At 36.9% G+C, this 18,448-nt stretch overlaps 1 protein-coding gene across 1 annotated transcript in view; it reads left to right on the forward strand.

The window, feature by feature from the left end:
• The window catches only part of PTPRQ (protein tyrosine phosphatase receptor type Q), a 129,943-nt gene that overhangs the window by 33,136 nt on the left and 78,359 nt on the right, over positions 1-18,448 (forward strand). Inside the window, exons 22-32 of the mRNA XM_054056718.1 lie at positions 1,087-1,286; positions 2,316-2,565; positions 5,715-5,843; positions 6,551-6,697; positions 8,322-8,494; positions 10,809-11,013; positions 12,666-12,818; positions 12,941-13,120; positions 13,960-14,067; positions 15,608-15,889; positions 18,019-18,201. Of these exons, the coding sequence (XP_053912693.1) occupies positions 1,087-1,286; positions 2,316-2,565; positions 5,715-5,843; positions 6,551-6,697; positions 8,322-8,494; positions 10,809-11,013; positions 12,666-12,818; positions 12,941-13,120; positions 13,960-14,067; positions 15,608-15,889; positions 18,019-18,201 (2,010 nt within the window). The remainder of the gene's footprint in view (positions 1-1,086; positions 1,287-2,315; positions 2,566-5,714; positions 5,844-6,550; positions 6,698-8,321; positions 8,495-10,808; positions 11,014-12,665; positions 12,819-12,940; positions 13,121-13,959; positions 14,068-15,607; positions 15,890-18,018; positions 18,202-18,448) is intronic.

Here is an 18,448-nt window from a genome sequence, read left to right on the forward strand (position 1 = left end):
AGTGGAATATAGAAGTTGTGCTGCATTGGCAGTGTCAGTCCCTCCGTTTTCAGGAATCCTGTTTGGTTTCTGTATCTGTGTAAACTGCAAAAATCTCATATTATAAATGTAATTGAAAAGTTTCTTCAAATTCTAGATGAGAGTTAATGTGTCACTGATGCTATATTTATATTTTTACCTTCTCAATTATTTAAACTTCTGCTTTGATGGTTAAAGAAAGCCCAACAAGTTGATCAACATGAAGAGGTGCAGTTTAAAGTAGAAAAAGATATAGATATAACTGGAAGATATAACTATTTTAAGCCTGTAGTCTCTGAAGAGGGGGAAGGAGGCGAAATGTCTGCAAAGAGTCAGCAAGGGCTAAGCAAGAACTAAATGTAAGGCTTGGAGGAGCTGTCTCAATTCAATTGTGGAAGATCTGTAATAGTGGACAGTGGTATATTTTTAAGGCAGCATAACCCTTTTCTCCTTAGTACTAAGGCTAGCATTGCAGGAAGTGCTGCTGGCTGTGCCATACACACAGGAGAGAGCCACACTGCTCAGATAGCATGTAAAATCTCATTTAGATGCTGCATCCTGTTCCTTTGTCCTGTGATTAATACAGATGCTGTGACAAAAGGCCCTGGAAATTGTCACTGGTAAAAAGAACACCATTTCTTCAGTAGTTATGTACATTCAAATTAAACTGAACTGTTTAAAGCTACCAAAAATCTGTATCTATCTGAAAAGATGACACAGGTAAAGTGAAATAAAGCAGCTAGTGCCGTCATATGCTCTTAAACAAAAATGGACAAAAAATTGCTGCTTCTGACACAGCAGATTAATTGCTTCTAGGAAAGTTGGAAATTTTTAAGTTGGCAAACCAATTACTGAATTATTATGAGACTGATACTACTATATTTCTCACTTAAATTAGATTGGAAAAAGAGCTGGTTTCCTATCAGCTACTTTACATGTACCTGTGAATGGTTGTTATTTGCTTTGGGGTTTGGAAGCTAGAAATGGCATTACAAAAAAGTGATTTTTTTTTTTCCAGTACTGAAACGAGAAGTATGTCTGATTGTTTTTGTTTGTTTTGTTTTCAAGCTCCAGGTAAAGTAGTGAATCTCACAGTTGAAGCCTTAAATTATTCAGCTGTAAATCTGATCTGGTTTCTCCCTCGGCAACCGAATGGAAGGATAACCAGTTTCAAGATTAGTGTGAAACATGCAAGAAGTGGGATTGTAGTGAAAGATGTCTTGGTTAAAGTAGAGGACCTTCTGTCTGGGAGGTTACCAGAATGTAATGTAAGTGCTATAAGCCTTTTAAATTAGAAGTGGATTCAAGCTACAGTATATAGTTTTATATTTGAATTTTGAGACATAAAAAAATTTTACAGACTTAGGCCCAAGGCAGGATATAATGGTTGAAGACAGAAAACCTTTCTGTTCAAAATTGTTTAAATGGAGTACTTTTCCTTGAAAAGCTCAGTTTAGTCATAGTAAAAATGTTAAGAAAGGGTTGATTTTTTTTATCCTTTTAACAGAAAATAATGCAATAGATAGTTTTGAATTCTTTTTCAAAATTCCATTTTTTAAAATTTTTGTTTTTTAAAGCATTCAATTAGAAAGAACAAGAATTGTCAGGGTATTTTTGGTCAATGCAGATGTATTGCTGATATCTTACTTTATATGTAGTATGATAATACTTTTTATATTTTAAATGTATGCTTTTTACTGTGTATCACATTTCAACATTATATAAATACTTTTCATATCAGTATAAAAAGGCCCACAATAAGCAGAGGAATTTGTAATAAAATATTTGTAGTCTGAATTGGTCTTAAGAATTCATTGAAAAGTTTCTGAATTTTGACTGTTCATTGGATTCAGAGCTGTAACTAATGTGTGCCTTCCAGAATTTCTTGAAGAAAGTTCTCCTTTCTAGTGTTTGTTCATATCTTCCTTTTTATTCTGAACAGAGTGTTCCAATTATGTGGATGTCAAGTTGCCCAACTTCCCCTCCCTTTCCCCCCATCCCACCTCCAGCCTGGAGAGCTGCTTCAATCAGTCAGATTTGAGAACTTTTGGGATAATGCAGGAAACTATAATACTGTCACTAGCAGGAATAACTAACAGGAATGGCTAATCATTAACACTGAACTAGCAATGTCAACTAATGAACCAATAACCTAAATTTGGAGACTGAAGTACAAAGAGAAGAACCAATTTGGGGTGATTTTGTTTCAAAGGTGGTCTGCCTTTTTTTGATCTACATATATTTATGATCATAGGTTATAGATGCAGCTTGTGATATGTCCTATTTTGTCTTTATAGGATAACAGCGAATCATTTTTGTGGAGTACTACCACTCCTTCAACTACTTTTGGCAAATCCACAATTCCTTCACGGACTACAGTTGCACCCAGTACAGAAGCACCAGATCAAATGAGCTCTGTTTGGAATGAACCAATTAGTTTTGTTATAACTAACCTCAGGCCATATACCACCTATCTTTTTGAAGTCTCTGCAGTTACCACTGAAGCAGGCTACATTGACAGTGCGATTGTCCGGACTCCAGAATCAGGTATATAATGCTTTCAAATGGAAAAGAAGTTTTCAGATTTATATGAAATCTTCGAAATATCAGTTTGAAGTTGTGTTCCAGGATACTTCAGTCTGAATCTGTCTTTGCCCGCATCACACACTTGTATTTACATGATTACGTAATTCTACCTCATGTAATCAACTGCAAGTATATATAACTATTAATGTAGCTAACGTGCAGTCACTGGGAGTTCATAAAATCAAAGATACCAAATTATACTCAGGACAGACCAAATTTTATGAAAAACTGAGGATTATTCAAGAGCTGCAATTAATGGTACAATGGAAGGAGAAATAAAAATGCAGATGAAGAGAAAAGGTGTCAGGCATGTTATTCAAAAAGTATGGGTATTGTGTACATAGCAATGCACTTTGAGCTTCTTTGCCTTTGTGGAAAAATAAGCACAATAAAGCTACTAGTCCTGTGGTTCCTCAGTCTGGACCTATTGCAGAACTTTACTTAATGTTGAAGAAAATTCTAAACACTAGGAAGGTTAAGTCTGGATTACCTCCAGTGCACTGAGAAGTTAGCATTGGAAATGAAGGTTGTCCAGGAGCAGGAATTTTCTAGTGGCTCAGGTAGGTGGTGGGCAACATTTTTAATAGAGCCATGTCACAAAAATCTTCTAAAGGACTGTTACTCTGGCTTTTTCTTTGCTAGTACATCTTTCTTTTGCCTCACACCCTGATGTTACTGGGTTCCCCTTGCATATATCCAGAATGCACAGCACTCTTCAGATGAAGAGAAGTTTAATTCTCTCCTAACGCTGTTCATTTGAATTGCTTTACTAAAATTAAAATACCATTAGTGTGCTGTTCTGCCTAGGGTTAATGAAGATTTGGATAGTTTAGTTTTTAACAATCCCAGAATTAATTGCCACTTTATTTGTCACCCTGTTAACATCCTAGAGTAGGTGCGATGAAGAGCTTATGCAGTGGGGGTTAGTTGTGCCCAATATACAGAAACATGTCAGCTGTTTGAAAGATAAGATCTTCATCCCTTGCCTGCCAGGTGCCTGTAAAGCCAAGGCTCATCCATTAACACATGATTTGGGAAAAGGGAGATTGGCTTACTGATCAGTGTGGGTGGATATGTGGTGTCCCCAGAGCCACTGGCACACCCCTTGTCAGCCCTCATGACCCAGGCAAGCTTCAGTAAGTCCTTCCTCTTAGTAGCACACCGGCACACCTAAGCTTCTGGATCCACATCTATTAGATCTTCACCTTATGAACATTCAGGTGCTTGTTAATGTGCTCCCCTGTGAGGCCTGGGTGACTGTGTGACAAGGAACCTGTTTGGAGGTTGGTGATAATGTTGGCTGGTGATTTCTTCAGAAGGTGTGGTGGATTAATAGACTTCACCTCATTATTTTTATTTTCTTACCTTTCATTTACTTCAGTGGGAAAAGTGTTTCTACATGCTAAATTTGTATTGATCTATATAGCCTGTATAGTAAAATTATGATCTGGGACTGTCTTGCAGTTATTGTAACATCTCTTCCCCCAGTATCAAGCACCATCATCTGATCACTCTGTAATTACTGAAATCCATTTCAGTTTTCTAAATATCTTGGTCCTTACAAGTACCTCTCTAGTATCACGCTTGCCACTCCCTCTGAGTTACTAGTTCCTCTAGTCGACAAGACCTCACGTTTCAGTCCTCCACTGGAGTGTCTGGAATGAGGTTTGAGACAGAGGAATTCATAGATTGTGCTTTGTTATAGCAGATGAGAACATGGAGGGAGCATTGATTTCAAATGCCTCTTTCCTACTCACACAGGAGAATTGACACAGTGGTGTTGTCATGCTATCTGGCCACACAGATCAAGATGATCTATGTTGCTGTTGTACAGCTCATCAATGTGCCATTTTAAAATGCTGAAAATTATTTCTGTCCACTCGAGCCAGAATTTTCTAAGCCATGCAGAAGCTCTGCTGTGTTCTTGACAAAGATGATACTTTTCTTGCTTTGGTTTTTGAAAAGGAGGCTACTTCACTAAAATGTTTTTAAATGCTTCATTATAAATATATTTTGAAAATTCATCATGCAAATATTTCATTACAGTTATGTCTGTTAGGGGGAAGACACTTCTACAAAGAGAAAAATGTTTGGACTTTTAAGATGGTACTTCAGAATTATGTGCAATTGTAGCTGACGCAATTTTAGTAACTAAGTATGATTAAGTAGTCACTGCTGACAAATCTATAACAAATCTCTTATGAATGAGAGTATACTTAATTTCTTTCATTTGTACATTAGTTTTTACAAAAGATTATAGTACTTTTTAAGAGTAGCATGTTAGTTAACTTGCTTATTTGTTTACAGGACCAGTCTATATGTCCATATTAGCTTAAATCTTGCACACAACATATTAAGACCTGATTTTCCTAGCAATTTACATTAAGCGTTTTTCATAAGTGTACTTTGGTATGCAGTATTTTTTAAGATCAGGCTTGACTTTACTCTATATGGATGTAAAAAATTCCACCACCTTCAGCTGTCTTTGGATTCAAATTTTTATCTTATTTCTAGTCTCTTATTAACTTATGAATACAATAAGGTATCCTTCAGAAAGTACAGGGATCAGATTCCATAATCACTTGTGTATGGAACCCATTTAAATTTATGTGACTAGATTGATGAAAGAAGAAAACTACTCAGTATGCAATGTTTTTGCAAGCTTAATTCGTTCCAGGTTTATGGGTTTTTGATAGTAATATGTATGATTAGTGTTGTCCAAAAATGTTCAATATGAAGTATTGTCTATATGAAAAAGAAGCTGTTCAAGGAAGAAAAACATACCCAATGTGAGTTCTGTATGGCTGAGCATCCCAAACTTATGTAATCTCTATCATGAAGAAGTCAATGCTAAAGATGGTGGAATCCCTGCCACCTTTGTCTTTCAGAGATTATTCGCAGGCCATCAGCTCTCTTGGTGCATTTTGCAAGCATTCCCTTTAAAATGAAATGCAATGAAAATAAGTCATTTCAATGAGATGTGCTTTTAATGTAGTTTCCCTTCAGAATATTTAATGTTGATGCTTAAAATGAATTGTCTGGTATGTGGTTCTTGAAAATCTTACTATAAATTATTTTATGTTCAAAGACTTTTTCCAATATTATTTAAGTTCCAGAAGATCCGCCACAAAATTTTGCCAAGAGCAACATTACAGCAAAGTCTTTCTCAGTGACGTGGGACCCACCAACCATAGTAACAGGAAAGCTTAGTTACAGAGTTGAACTGTATGGACCATTTGGTAAGTCTGAGTTGATGTTTTTATTCTTAGTGTCCCTGTCAATCAAGAATGAATATTTGAACACAGTGCTATGTATCCTTTTCCCTATTAGATTTTTTAATAACTTTTACAACACTTCGAAGGGAAAAGTCTGCCCATCATGAGGAAGACTGCAGAATGAAATTCACATTGGATGTTCTTAATGAAGGAAATTAACTTTTCTCACTCTTTGAGAGAGATGACAGGCTAAGATCACAGCTGAATTAGGGTGCTTATATGTCCAAATCATTCTGTACCTTACTTTTATCTTTTTCTGTTAAAGATTTCTGGAGGATTGTCATCCCCATAGAGTATACAGTCAACTATATGAATCTATTTTGATGTTTTTGTATTTTTTTAAACTCAGACATATATTTAAAGAAGTTATGTAACTGTATGTAGTTAAGTAAGAAGTAAATGAGTTGTATTCTAGTTTTTTTATGGAATTGCACAGGAGAAGCAATAGAAATTAATTTATAAACAAAAAAAATAACCTCCTCTAAAACCTTATATCTATTTGAGATGGTGGGGGGGGGGGATTTTTTCAGGCATTCAGTGTTATTTCCAATGAGGTTTATGCCAAACTAGCTTTTCCACAAATACATTTGCCTTTTTGTTGTTCACCATCCTGGATAGTGACTCTATGTTTTTATTTTTGAGCTAGAATCTCTTCATTTTTTTCATTCCAGGTCACATTTTGGATAACAGCACAAAGGATCATAAGTTTGTATTTAGTAGTCTTGTACCATTTACAACGTACCATGTCTATGTCGGTGCTGAAACAAGTGCTGGGGTGGGGCCAAAGACTAGCCTTACAGTTTTCACTCCAGCAGATGGTAAGTAAACATATAGAGGTGAAATAAGTGGGCTTTAAGTGGTAACTGATTTCAGATTTCCCTTCAAAGCCTTTTAGATACTTCGCAAAGGAAAGAATGTGTTATGAATTTTCCAAGAGAGACATAGTAAGCTAATGAAAGAAATTAATTGAAAATTTGTTATGTAGATTTATTTCCCCTTTTTTTAGAGTTCATACACTGTCACTAAATTTACTTGCCATCAGAAGCCTTCAGAGATTGTGGGAAAAAATGTAGTTTCTGCCTGAATGGAACTATTTTTACCGTAATTAAGTTGCAGGTGCCCCCTTTATTCGCTAGATGGCAGCAAGTGGAAGAGAAAGAACAGCGTGTTCAGTCCGTATTTCTTTATTAAACATCTTGTTTGACCAATTTTCACCAAATCCAAGTCCCAATACCAGTTTTTTATGGAGCCACCTTTACCAGGAACCATAGCTCTGAAGCAGACCTAACACCCAGACCTTGTCCTGGGGCACTCAAGTTGGTGGTTTTGTCTCAGAGCCATCTAGTCTGTCATTTTGGAGTCTTGGGTCCCAGCAGCCCGCTTACAAGGTGAGAGCCCTTTGCTCAGTAGAAATATATTTTTATCTTAGGGGTGTGTGAGATTGTGCAGGACTGTAGGTCTGCAGCTGAGGATGCAACTGGAAAAAAAATATGAGAATCACTTAATAAGCAGGCAGTTTCACAATGATTTTTTTTTTTTTTGTCATGTTTTGCCACACACCACAAGTTTAGAAAACCTCAGTCAGTGATTGCTGCAATCCTTGCTGCCAAGGTGTGACAGCAGAAGGAACATATATCCTTATTCCTTATTTATCATACTTTTTCCTGAAGTGTCTGAAATATCTACTGTTGTCAGCTCTCAGAAACAATTTCAAAGGATGGCCTGCCTCGGTGCGGCCATGCTCATCTTCTGTCTAAACTCTCTGTCAAGCTAAAGAAGGTTTTCTGTTGTTTTCTTTTCTTTTTTTTTTTTTTTGAGTGTTTTAACACCAAATATACAAAACTTAATTATCAAGTAATTTAAAGTCTGTCTTCTGTGACATGTTAGGAAAAAAATACTTTTCATGTCAAATCTGACTATAATTCTATTGGATATAAATACTACTGATCGCTAAGAGTCTTATGTGAAGTATAGTATCATTATTACTGCATAGGCAAATAAGAAATTGAATGAACACCTGCCGTAAAAGTAAAGCGAGCAAAGTGTTTCACGTTATTTTTTTTTTCCTCAGCTTTTTGCTTTATTCTTATGTAGTTTTGATAAATTTAGAACTAAGCTTTCATATTTCAACATACTGGAGGTTCTATACAGTATGCTAGCAAAGGTCTGCTTGCTTCTGGTGCACTGACTTCAGTGGAACTATCCTAATGTATATCACCTTAGGATCTGCCCATACTCATAAGTATGTCATATGTGTCAAACTGTTGCATATTTTTACAACTGTTACTTGTTAGCTAAAATCACATGTGAAGTAACTCTCTACCTGCACAGGAGCAGCACAAAAGATAAGGATATGAAATATGATTATGTACACGCAGTGCTGAAAAAACTTGTAATAATCAGAGATGTTTAATTAAATTAAATTTCTTCTTGAATATTTAGTCCCAGGTGCTGTATCAGATTTACACGTAGCAGAAGTGGAAGCCACATATATAAAAATTGTTTGGAGGAAGCCACAACAACCAAATGGAATCATTACACAGTACAGAATTAAAGTAGATGTGCAGGAAACAGAGATGACTCTGGAAAACATTATTTTTGAAGGAAAATATAAGGTATTTGGGTTTTTTTAATATAGATTTCTTTACTGGATTAAATTTGCTTCTCTGTCTTATCTGATGTGTGGAATTAGCCATCACAGATGAGTTGTCAATGCTTGTAAAGCCACCTTCTTCACCTCACCTTTTTCTCTGGCTGATACATTCCATTGATGCTGTTTTCAGAACATGAAAACAATAAATATTTATGGAGGAATGATCCAGGCTTTCTTAGCTACTGTAGGCAGGAAGCCATAGCCCCCAGTCTTATCCTTTCTAGTCTTGGAGTTATTTGCAGCGTAAGGTGACCTAATAGCAAGAGTACAGAGTAGGTGCTTAGGTCAATACATAGCCACTCAGGCAAACTCCTAGCAGATAAGGGTATGAATCCTGTGGGGAAGTGAATTCAGCATATGTTTCCCAAGGCTGGTCCAGTGCAAACATCCCTGGACTTTCGGCCCCGACTTGTGTCCTTGAATTTACACATCTGACACTACACACTGGGCTCCATGCTATGGTTGTATACAGATGTCTGTGCACATCTACCTGACCAAGTCTCTTAGGAGACTTATGCTGTTAGTCAGTCTAGGTTCTGGATTTTGGGTGCTCATGTGCTCTGCGTGCTTAGATGAAGTGGCCCTGAGCATGAGGCATGGAACAGTAAACCCCCAGCAAACACTCAGCTCAGGATTGAATGTTTTCAAAGGTAGGGCTTTTTGGTCTTAGTTTTGAACACAGGAGCCTAAAGTTTGAATGATTCCTTTTTCTAGACAATGTTTTCTTTTGCTCGATCTGATACAGAGTCTAAGTTTTTGATGTAGAGCTCAGTGAAGGAATTTGCTTTCAAGTTGAGTGATATACATTAAATAGAGCCCTGGAGTCAAACATTAGATAAGGGAGGAAAAAAAATAAGGATAAGGATCCATTCATTAAAACAAGTAGGCATCCTTGGAAAATGAAAGTCCATAACTCTATAATTAAAGATTGTATCACAGTACAGAAACAGAAGGAATGAAAATTGTCTTCACAGACATGTTTTAATGAAGGGATTTCCTAATTTTTGAGTTCTTAGTTTTGCATCATTGCTGCTTTATTATAGTTTATTGAATGTGATTTTCTAATTAAAAAAATCATAGCAAACATAATTTTATTTAAAACCTTATTGACCCAAGCTTAGAGCACCTACAGGATCTGAACTGTCGGATCCACAGTAACAATACTCAATAACAGCTTTTTATTGCTACTAGTTATCGTGTAAGTGTAGAAGCCTCAGAAGCAAAAAATATTTCCATGTGGGTTACAATTTTGCTATAAAATGTTGGTAAAGGTGAGGCATGTATCGCTTTTACCTGTTAGTACATGGGTGAGGTTAATGCTGTATCTCTGCCTGTGGTTAATGCCCCCTAGTTACAGCGTAAAAAATCTGCTTTGCCCTCTCTCCACCCGGGGTCTGTAGGGAGAGAGCTAATGTGTGTTAGTTACATCACTATAAAAGCATCTCTTTCTGGCAGTGAAGTGGGCCATATGTGTGAGTGGGGAGTGTTCACAGATGACAGCAGAACAATTCAGAGGCACTGGAGTCCTGGATGTAGTCCCAGATTCTTAAGGGACATGATCTAGTGCTTACACACCATTTTGTACCTATGCTCCAGCCTCTCTCTTTTCTCTTCTATTTTTGTTGTTCCTCTCTTTGTAGTTCTTGCTTCTCCATATCTGCTGTCATTCCTTTTCAACATTCATCTTTTACCCCTTCTGTTCTTTGGACTTCTGTATCGGTTACCTCCTTTTCACTCTCTCTTGTCACATGTACACTCCGTTATTTTCCCTCTCCTCTTTGTTTAATTAGCTTCTGGTTTTCTCCTTCTGCCCCGAGTCCCTCTTGGTGACATAGTCAAGCTGTTATTCCTTTTCTTCAGGGCCCTCTTGTTTCCAGTGCCTCCAACCCTGTTTCACAACATGCTACGTACAAATCCTAGAATCGTAGGATGGTTTGGGTTGGAATGGATCTTAGAGATCATCTAGTTCCCTGCCATGGGCAGGGACACCTTCCACTAGACCAGGTTATTCAAAGCCTCATTCAGCCTGACCTTGAACACCCGCAGTTATGGGGCATCCATCACTTCTCTGGATAACTTGTTCCAGTGCCTCACCACCTTCACAGTAAAATTGTCTTCCTAATATCTAATCTAAATCTCCTCTCTTTCAGCTTAAACCTGTTCCCCCTTGTCCTTGCATATACAAAAAAGCAAACACTTTCTATATCATATATGTGTAATTAAATAATATAACGATGATAAGCTTTGTGATTTAGTTTCATATTTCTGATTTTTAGTATTCGATTGATTCTTTGGAACCATACATGATAACTGAAAACATCAAACCTTCTCCCACTTGGAATTCAGTGGAAACAGTCAATGAATTATATGAAGGTTCAGCTGAAATGCCTTCCAGCATTCAGACAGCTTCCCCAGTAATATTTACAAGTGTAGATGGTGACAATTTGCCTGCTATAAATGAAGGTGCAGAATTGCATCTGGGTAAGATGTTTTAGAATATTTTCCTACCTGCTTCTTTGTTCAGAAGGACCCCCCATCACTGTCCCGGATATGATCTTTAGCACATGGTTCAAGCAAATTATGAATGGGTCATTTGCTGGAGTCAGATTTTTTTTTACTACCAAATAACCTTGTGAAGCAAATGGGAATGCCACACAGGCAGGAACTAGCCCCTTGTCACCCAGTTGACCTTCTTCCTAGTGAAAGGAGCACCCGAAAGCCATCAGCCAAGCTGCATAGACAATCAGTTATTACAGTTGCCAAAGCAGGTGTGATTGTCAGGGATTAACATATCTCCAAGCCCTTCAGAGACCTTGATTTCTCTAAGCCTTTTGACTAATAGGTTTTCAAATGTCAGTGAAGGTAAATAGGTCAAAAAGTTACAACTTTGCTATATGGGTGACAAACAGGTGGAGATGACCCCGTGACATGGTGATGTCATTAGCATGTACACTTGTTCTGTATTATCAATGGAGCAGTGTTTCTTTACCAAGTATGGATATTTACAAATCATTAAGCAGGACTCAGCTGACATGCAGAGACTTAAAATACCTCTCTAAATTTTTTACAGTGAGTTTTGAACAGCAGGGAAGAAAGTCAAGTTTGGGGACTTTTTTTTTTTTTTTTAAAGTCACTGAATTCCTCCATATGCAAGAGTATCTAAAACAAGAATTTAATCCATTAGTTTAAATTACATTGAATCTTACAGTTCATTGATACTGAAGAATCTTCTGTGTCATACAGAGAAACATACTGTGCTTTAAATGTGAGGGGGTTTATTATGGCCTCATTCAGCTTGAGGTATTGAGTTGATAAAAGATGTCTGTGTTGCTGAAAAATTGTTGTATTCTAGCATACAAGTATTATTTTATAGTACTTCTTATAGCAGTTAAAGGTTTGGACTGCCAATTTTTCAACAGGATCTGCTGATTTTTAGATGCCTCTGTTTTAATGCTGGTCTCAAAAAATCTGAGGCTGATAGTCAGATATGTGCAGGGCATAATGGCTGCTTTACAACAGCTGATTTTGGCTGGCACTATTTATTATGGCTGTCTTTGAGCTTTATTTCAGACGCATCAAAAACTTTGTGGGCATGTATGACTTGTTAATTCTCCTGACCACAACTCTTCTGCTATCAGTGTGGAGGGATCTGTAAGGGGAACCGTTTCAAGTGTAGTTATAGCACTGTTGAGAGGGCAAGGAAGAGGGAATCTGTCTTTTGCAATTAAAAAAAAAAATTGAAGTCAAAACTAAAAGCTCTGTCAGCCTAGGAGCTATGGTTCTGATGTCACTGGAGACATCAGGCCATCTACAAAGATGTCATTTCCTAGATCTTAGGCGATTTCTCTCAATTTTTTTTGGAGATAGCTGTCAGTCTAAACCTCGTGGTTCTAGTTCTTGCCCATTCATCCTCTCACCTAGGCCAATCTTTCTGTTGTACTCATGAAAATGCATCTATAATAGCCTCTTCAATTAAGAGGCGGTGTGTAAAATTTCTTTATATTTTTGTAATTGCCGTTAAATTTAATTCTTTTGCAATAAAATAGTTCCAGGTTGCCATGTCAAGCTGAGTTTAGAATGCAAAAGAAAACCATGAGCTTATGAGTAACTGTTTCTCTCCGATTTAATCACAGATAATCAATATGCCATTAATATTTTGGCTGAGGAACTGTCATATGTTATAAAAGGCCTTGTACCTTTCACAGACTACACAATCAGTGTGTCTGCTTTCACTGCAGTTGGAGAAGGTCCGCCATCAGTGCTTAGGGTCAGGACATGTGAACAAGGTAAAATGCTGTAACTCTGATATTATCAAAGTTACCATATGTGACTTCTTTCACTGAACTTTTTAATTTTATTTTTAATCATTTATTTGCCTTACTGTAAGATTTTTCTGTTTTTGTTTAAGTCCCAAGCTCGGTACAAAATATATCTTACAAGAATATTAGTTCCTCCTCTGTTTTGCTGTATTGGGATCCTCCAGCAAATCCCAACGGGAAAATCATTCATTATACTGTTTATGCAATGGAACTGGATACAAAAAGAGCATTCCACATAACCTCTTCAAACAACAGCTTGCTTATGACAGGTACAGTGCCATTTGATTAAAAGAACCATTGTGAACACATTATAAAAAACCTTTTTTTTCCACCTACATGTAATGTAGCCATTTGCAAGTTAGGTAGAGCAAATCGTACATACCCACACACATCCATACGCACAGCCCTCTACCACTGCAGGTAAAAGCAAGGTTGGAACACTACTGACAGACTTGTCTACTGTGGAGGGATATGTATGGAATGTGAGATGGGAAGAGAGGCCTAGGTAACACGAGCAGGAATTTTTGAAATGTGCAAAGTAGTAATTTGTGAAATGTACCAAACAGTCATTTGTGAAATGTACTGAGTAGTAATTTGTGAAATGGATTTCTCCTTGGAATTTTTTCCTTAGCTTCTTCTTTCCACATAAGGAGATATTTGTAAATTGTCAATTATTTTCCAACTTGCTATTATTTCACACTATTTGTCTGACAGTAATATTAATTTTCATCTTTTATGGTGACGATTCTGATTGTAATTTAAGAAAATGCATTCCTCATAGGTTTTCAGGCATTTATTTACGATAATCAGAGTAACACATACAAAATAAACCCACATATTTTGAATGTACACATACATATACTTTGTTTCAAGAAATAAATTCTTAAAGCCATTTGCAGAGTTGATGCGGGTTAACTTATTTCATAAACTGTGAATTGACCGAGTGCTTATTTGGCTTTGCCTAAATAAATGATATTATACACATGCTGTCTCTTAGGTGACAAATGTGCATCAAAATTCCTAGAACAGTGACCATATTTGTAGTTTTATTGAGAAAAAAAATATTTAAGAAGTCAACAGTCAAGATTTATTTACTTAATCTGTTTAGGTTTAAAAAAGTATACAAATTATAAAATGAGAGTTGCAGCCTCTACCACAATCGGAGAAAGTGCCTTATCTGAAGAAAATGATGTCTTCGTAAGAACTCCTGAAGACGGTAAATACATAGCTTGCAATGCTGATTTGATTTTTATATTGAGCTTAGCGCTTCTTTGGAAGACTGGGCCCATACATAATGAGGGGAAGAAAGTGTACAAGTAAGATCAGTGTTTGTTGAAATTATTAATCTTCTATCAGTCAGTGATTACATTCAGCCCACTTTTAGGTCAAAGCTAGAAATAATGATGAAAGCTGCAGTATGACCAGCAGTCAACTGATTTCAATTCTGATAGACAAGCAAGGAAAAAGCTGCAGAGCTGAGGTTCCTTCACTGAAAACAGTATTTCCCTAGATACCATCTAAAGTATTAGCCATCTTTGGGACACCAGCTTCTTTCACTTTTTTATATTATTATATGGAAATTACGTTGGTTTTGAAGCATCTGGAAATAGCAACTTCCAATAGTTCAGAGGCCATATTGCTGTCTATAAGTACAACTGCTGAGGTAGTGACTTTTTTTTTTATACTGGGTGAAACTCTTATACAACTGTTCATCCGCTGGAAAGAGATGGTAATATATTACCATACCAGACAAATTGCAAAATGCATTTAAATTGAAAACTAAGCTTCTTCACATGGGAAGCATTCATGTGGGCAGTGTTGTCATCCAGAGAGTAGTGATCTGTTACAGTTAATACTTTTCATTCACGGGCTCAGAAATCAGGAATGAAAGTGGTTTGGGAGACCTTTAGGACAAAAAAAAACATAATGAATTTTGAAATATCCAGATACAGATATTTTTACTCAAACTGAATCGCAAAACCTGGGTTCTTAGTATATTTTTTAAAATTTTATAGACAAGTTATTTCAGGGGTGAAGTGACAAAGCCTACAGAGGAATCAAGGTTGACATTCAAAGCTGATTTTATGCATAAGTGCAGCCCACTCACTCCTTCAACACTTCTGTGCATTATTAGCTCACTGGAGTCACATGAACTCATACATTGCCAGTAGATTGAGCCGACACATTACCCTGGAGCTGGACTTGTATTGTGCGTGACCTTCACACCAGCACATGGGAGATTTACACTGTGATCTTCATGGTCATCAATTAGTAGCTGTATCAGTAAACTAAAGGGAGTTTAGTTATAGTGCATACAGTCCCTTTCTTGGGTGGTTATTTGAGAAGAAAGCAGTAAGGTGACATTCAGCTAAATTTTAAGAACTTGAATTTAAGAAAGACAGTGTGAGGATTTGAAGGGTCAGTCTTCAAGACAGCTGTAGACAGAAGAGATTTTTGTTATTAATAATAGCAGTTTTGAATAGATTTATAAATGAATGGAAAAGAAATTCCAGAAAAGCAAAAGTGTCTGAAATGCAAACACCTGATTTTATGAGTGGTAAAGAAGATATACTAAAATTAACTGAGGTAAAAGGTAGTAAGGTTCTGAGGAGGAGAGTGAGCAAGTAAGTGTAGCTGGTTTGGTACCATTAGCTAATTTAAATGTTAGGATCCAATATGTTTAATGAGATGAATCCTATACTCAATTAATTGAAAGTCTCAGAGGAACTTTTTTTCTTTTGATTTCTGTATTGCAGAACCAGACTCCCCACCCCAAAATGTAGAGTTAATAAATAAAACTGCAACAGAAATAAATCTGAGATGGTTGCCACCTGAGCAGCCTAATGGTCTCATAACTCATTATGAAGTGCTGTACAGTGATTGCAATGATTTATTTATTAAAAATGCCTCATCTGCAAGTATATTGCTAAGTGAAATGAAGCCATATACTCTCTACAACATCTCTGTAAAGGCATTCACCAGGCTTGGCCATGGGAATCAATCATCTTCTCCACTTCTGGTGAGGACTTCTGAAACTGGTGAGTATATGGTTTGCTAAAAAATGTGAATTTTCCACAATCAACTCCTTTATGGTGACCTTTGGTGTCCATGAGTTCGCCTTAAGTAATTTTAAAAGTATGTGCTTTGTAAAGCAGTAAGTTTGAACCCTTTTTTCTCTTTTTATATACAAAACAAAACAAAGGAAATACTAAGGAAGAATGAGAAGTAAAGAAGGCAGTGGGAGGTTTTATGCCTGATGGACTTCATATATTTCACCATTTGACCTTGAAGATTCCTTGTATCTTACAGAACAATTTTTTGTAGGAAATCAGGGCTTTCAAAAAGTGAATGAAATTTGGAGTTCAAGTTATGAATGGTTAAAAAAGAAAAATAAATATCAGGATTCATAGACAAGTGCTATTTTGCAGCAGACAAAGTTGCTTACACCACTAGCAGTATTTTGGAGGAAGTAAGATAAAACAAAATAGAGGATTAGAGTAGATGAAGTTTTTCCAAGAAAGGAAAATAAATTTAGAAGTGAGGATTTGAAAGGATGAGCAATAAAGAGAAGTAACAAGTCACAGGAAGAGACTTGAAATAAGTGCCTGTAAGGTAGGACAAGGTAGGGAATTGAATATAAAATGTTGACAGAAGATCATTAAATTTTCAGTAGAGCTAAACAGGAGAGGTATTGGAGAAAAAAATGAGGATAATGATTTACATGGAGGAAACAATATTTGGCTTTAGCTTTGGACTTGGGAATGAAAGGTGGCTGGAGAGAGAGATGTGAAAGTTAGTTTCCTCTAGGACTTGGCCATATCCAGGTAGTGTTATGATGATCATCATTTTTGGGGAGCTTATTGCAATCTTCACCAATTTGCTGCATCAGACAACTGCCTACCTTATACCTACAGCTGGCTCTGAAGTTAAGCATGTTCTGTTTATCACATTTTTCTCAGTAAGGAGAGATATGTATACACTAATGTCTCTCTGACAGGGCAGGGAAATGCTCTAGCTCCTTGATTGTTAAGATGCAGTGAAATCACTATGAGCTCCTTCTCCTTGTTCCTGAAAAGAACTTTGATTCTTCCTGTGTGAAATAGTTGTGGTCTAGGCCTGCTTAACAAGTCAAGCTCTTAAGAATGGGGACACAAACACATAGATTTTTAGACTGCATGAAAGATTAGTCATAATAGAAGCACCAAGCTATCTTGGCCCAGGCATTGTGCTACATTTGAGGACTTTTTTTTCGGTCAGATAACATAGATATGTAGGCACCTGCCCAACTATTACAATGTCCTTGTACATAACCTTTTTTATTGCTCTCTTTAACTTAGACATCTGTCCTTTGTCTATGTTAGATTTTAAGGCAGTTAATTTTTTCTCAGTGCTTAGCTCCCCTGATCCTCAGAACAAGTGTTTCAATTCTAGATGCCTGTGATAGAGAAGATGCAAAAACATTTTCTGAGATGAGAAGAATAAAACCAAGAGAGGATATGGAGAACAGAGTAATTTGAGTTGAAACACAGTCAGACACATCCCAGTGCCAGCTGGGTAGGTCTGCAAGACTGGGGCCAAGCTGCAGTCAGGCTGTGATGTCAGGCTGCAGGTCAAGAGCATGTCACCGGCAAGGACGAGGCAGACCTCAGCTACACTATTGCTAAGCTGTCCTCTGAGCTCCAGCAGCCAAACCTCCAGGAGTGAGAATGCTCTCAGGGCCCATACAGCAATATATTAAGCTCCCTTTGTTTTTTCATGCCAGTATTCATATAGCTTATATAATCACCAAGGGAAATGGAAGAAAATGCATGTTGCTGATATGAACCGTGAATTATGGCAGCACAACAAGGAAAACCTAACAATAGCTAACTTGGAGGATTGCAGAGGTAGTTACGGAGTGTTAGAAGAAAAGTCGAGTGCCTTGCTCCAGATTTTTTTATGTGGCATGTTAAGATGATTTTGATTATCTGTAACTGTGTATTTACAGTGTGTCTGTCATGTGGTTTTGATCTTCCAATTCAGCCTCTTTTAAAATTTATTTTATACAAAAACTAGGATAAAGATCCAAATGCTTACAATATGTTTCATTTAAACCAGTTTAAGAAAATGCATAACAAATCAATGAAACTAACTGAAGTCTCCTGTGATTCTGAATTTTGTCTTCTAGTTCCTGATTCTGCACCAGAAAACATAACCTATAGGAACATCTCATCCACAGAAATTGAATTAGCATTTTTTCCACCATCCATTCCTAATGGAATCATACGGACCTACACAATATATCTCAAGAGGAGTAATGGAACTGAACAAAGAGTCATAAACACTACTTTTCTGATGCTACGTATTACAGGCCAGTATATAATGATCAGGAACTTATGGCAGCTGTAAATTGTTCTTAGAAGGTATCAGCAGACTGATGCAGATCAGTTGGTTCATTGGCTGGACATGATCCTTCTTGCCCTTACATAAAGTTATATGCTTCCTGTCCTGAGATATAGGTTGTTGTGTCCTGCAGTAAAGTGGTGGAATGGTAGAATCTAACATATATCTCATTGTACTTCAGACATTTAATGTACAAGGGACTTCAGTACATTTCT

This window comes from Cuculus canorus, chromosome 1 (assembly GCF_017976375.1).
Source record: "Cuculus canorus isolate bCucCan1 chromosome 1, bCucCan1.pri, whole genome shotgun sequence".
NCBI lineage: Eukaryota > Metazoa > Chordata > Aves > Cuculiformes > Cuculidae > Cuculus > Cuculus canorus.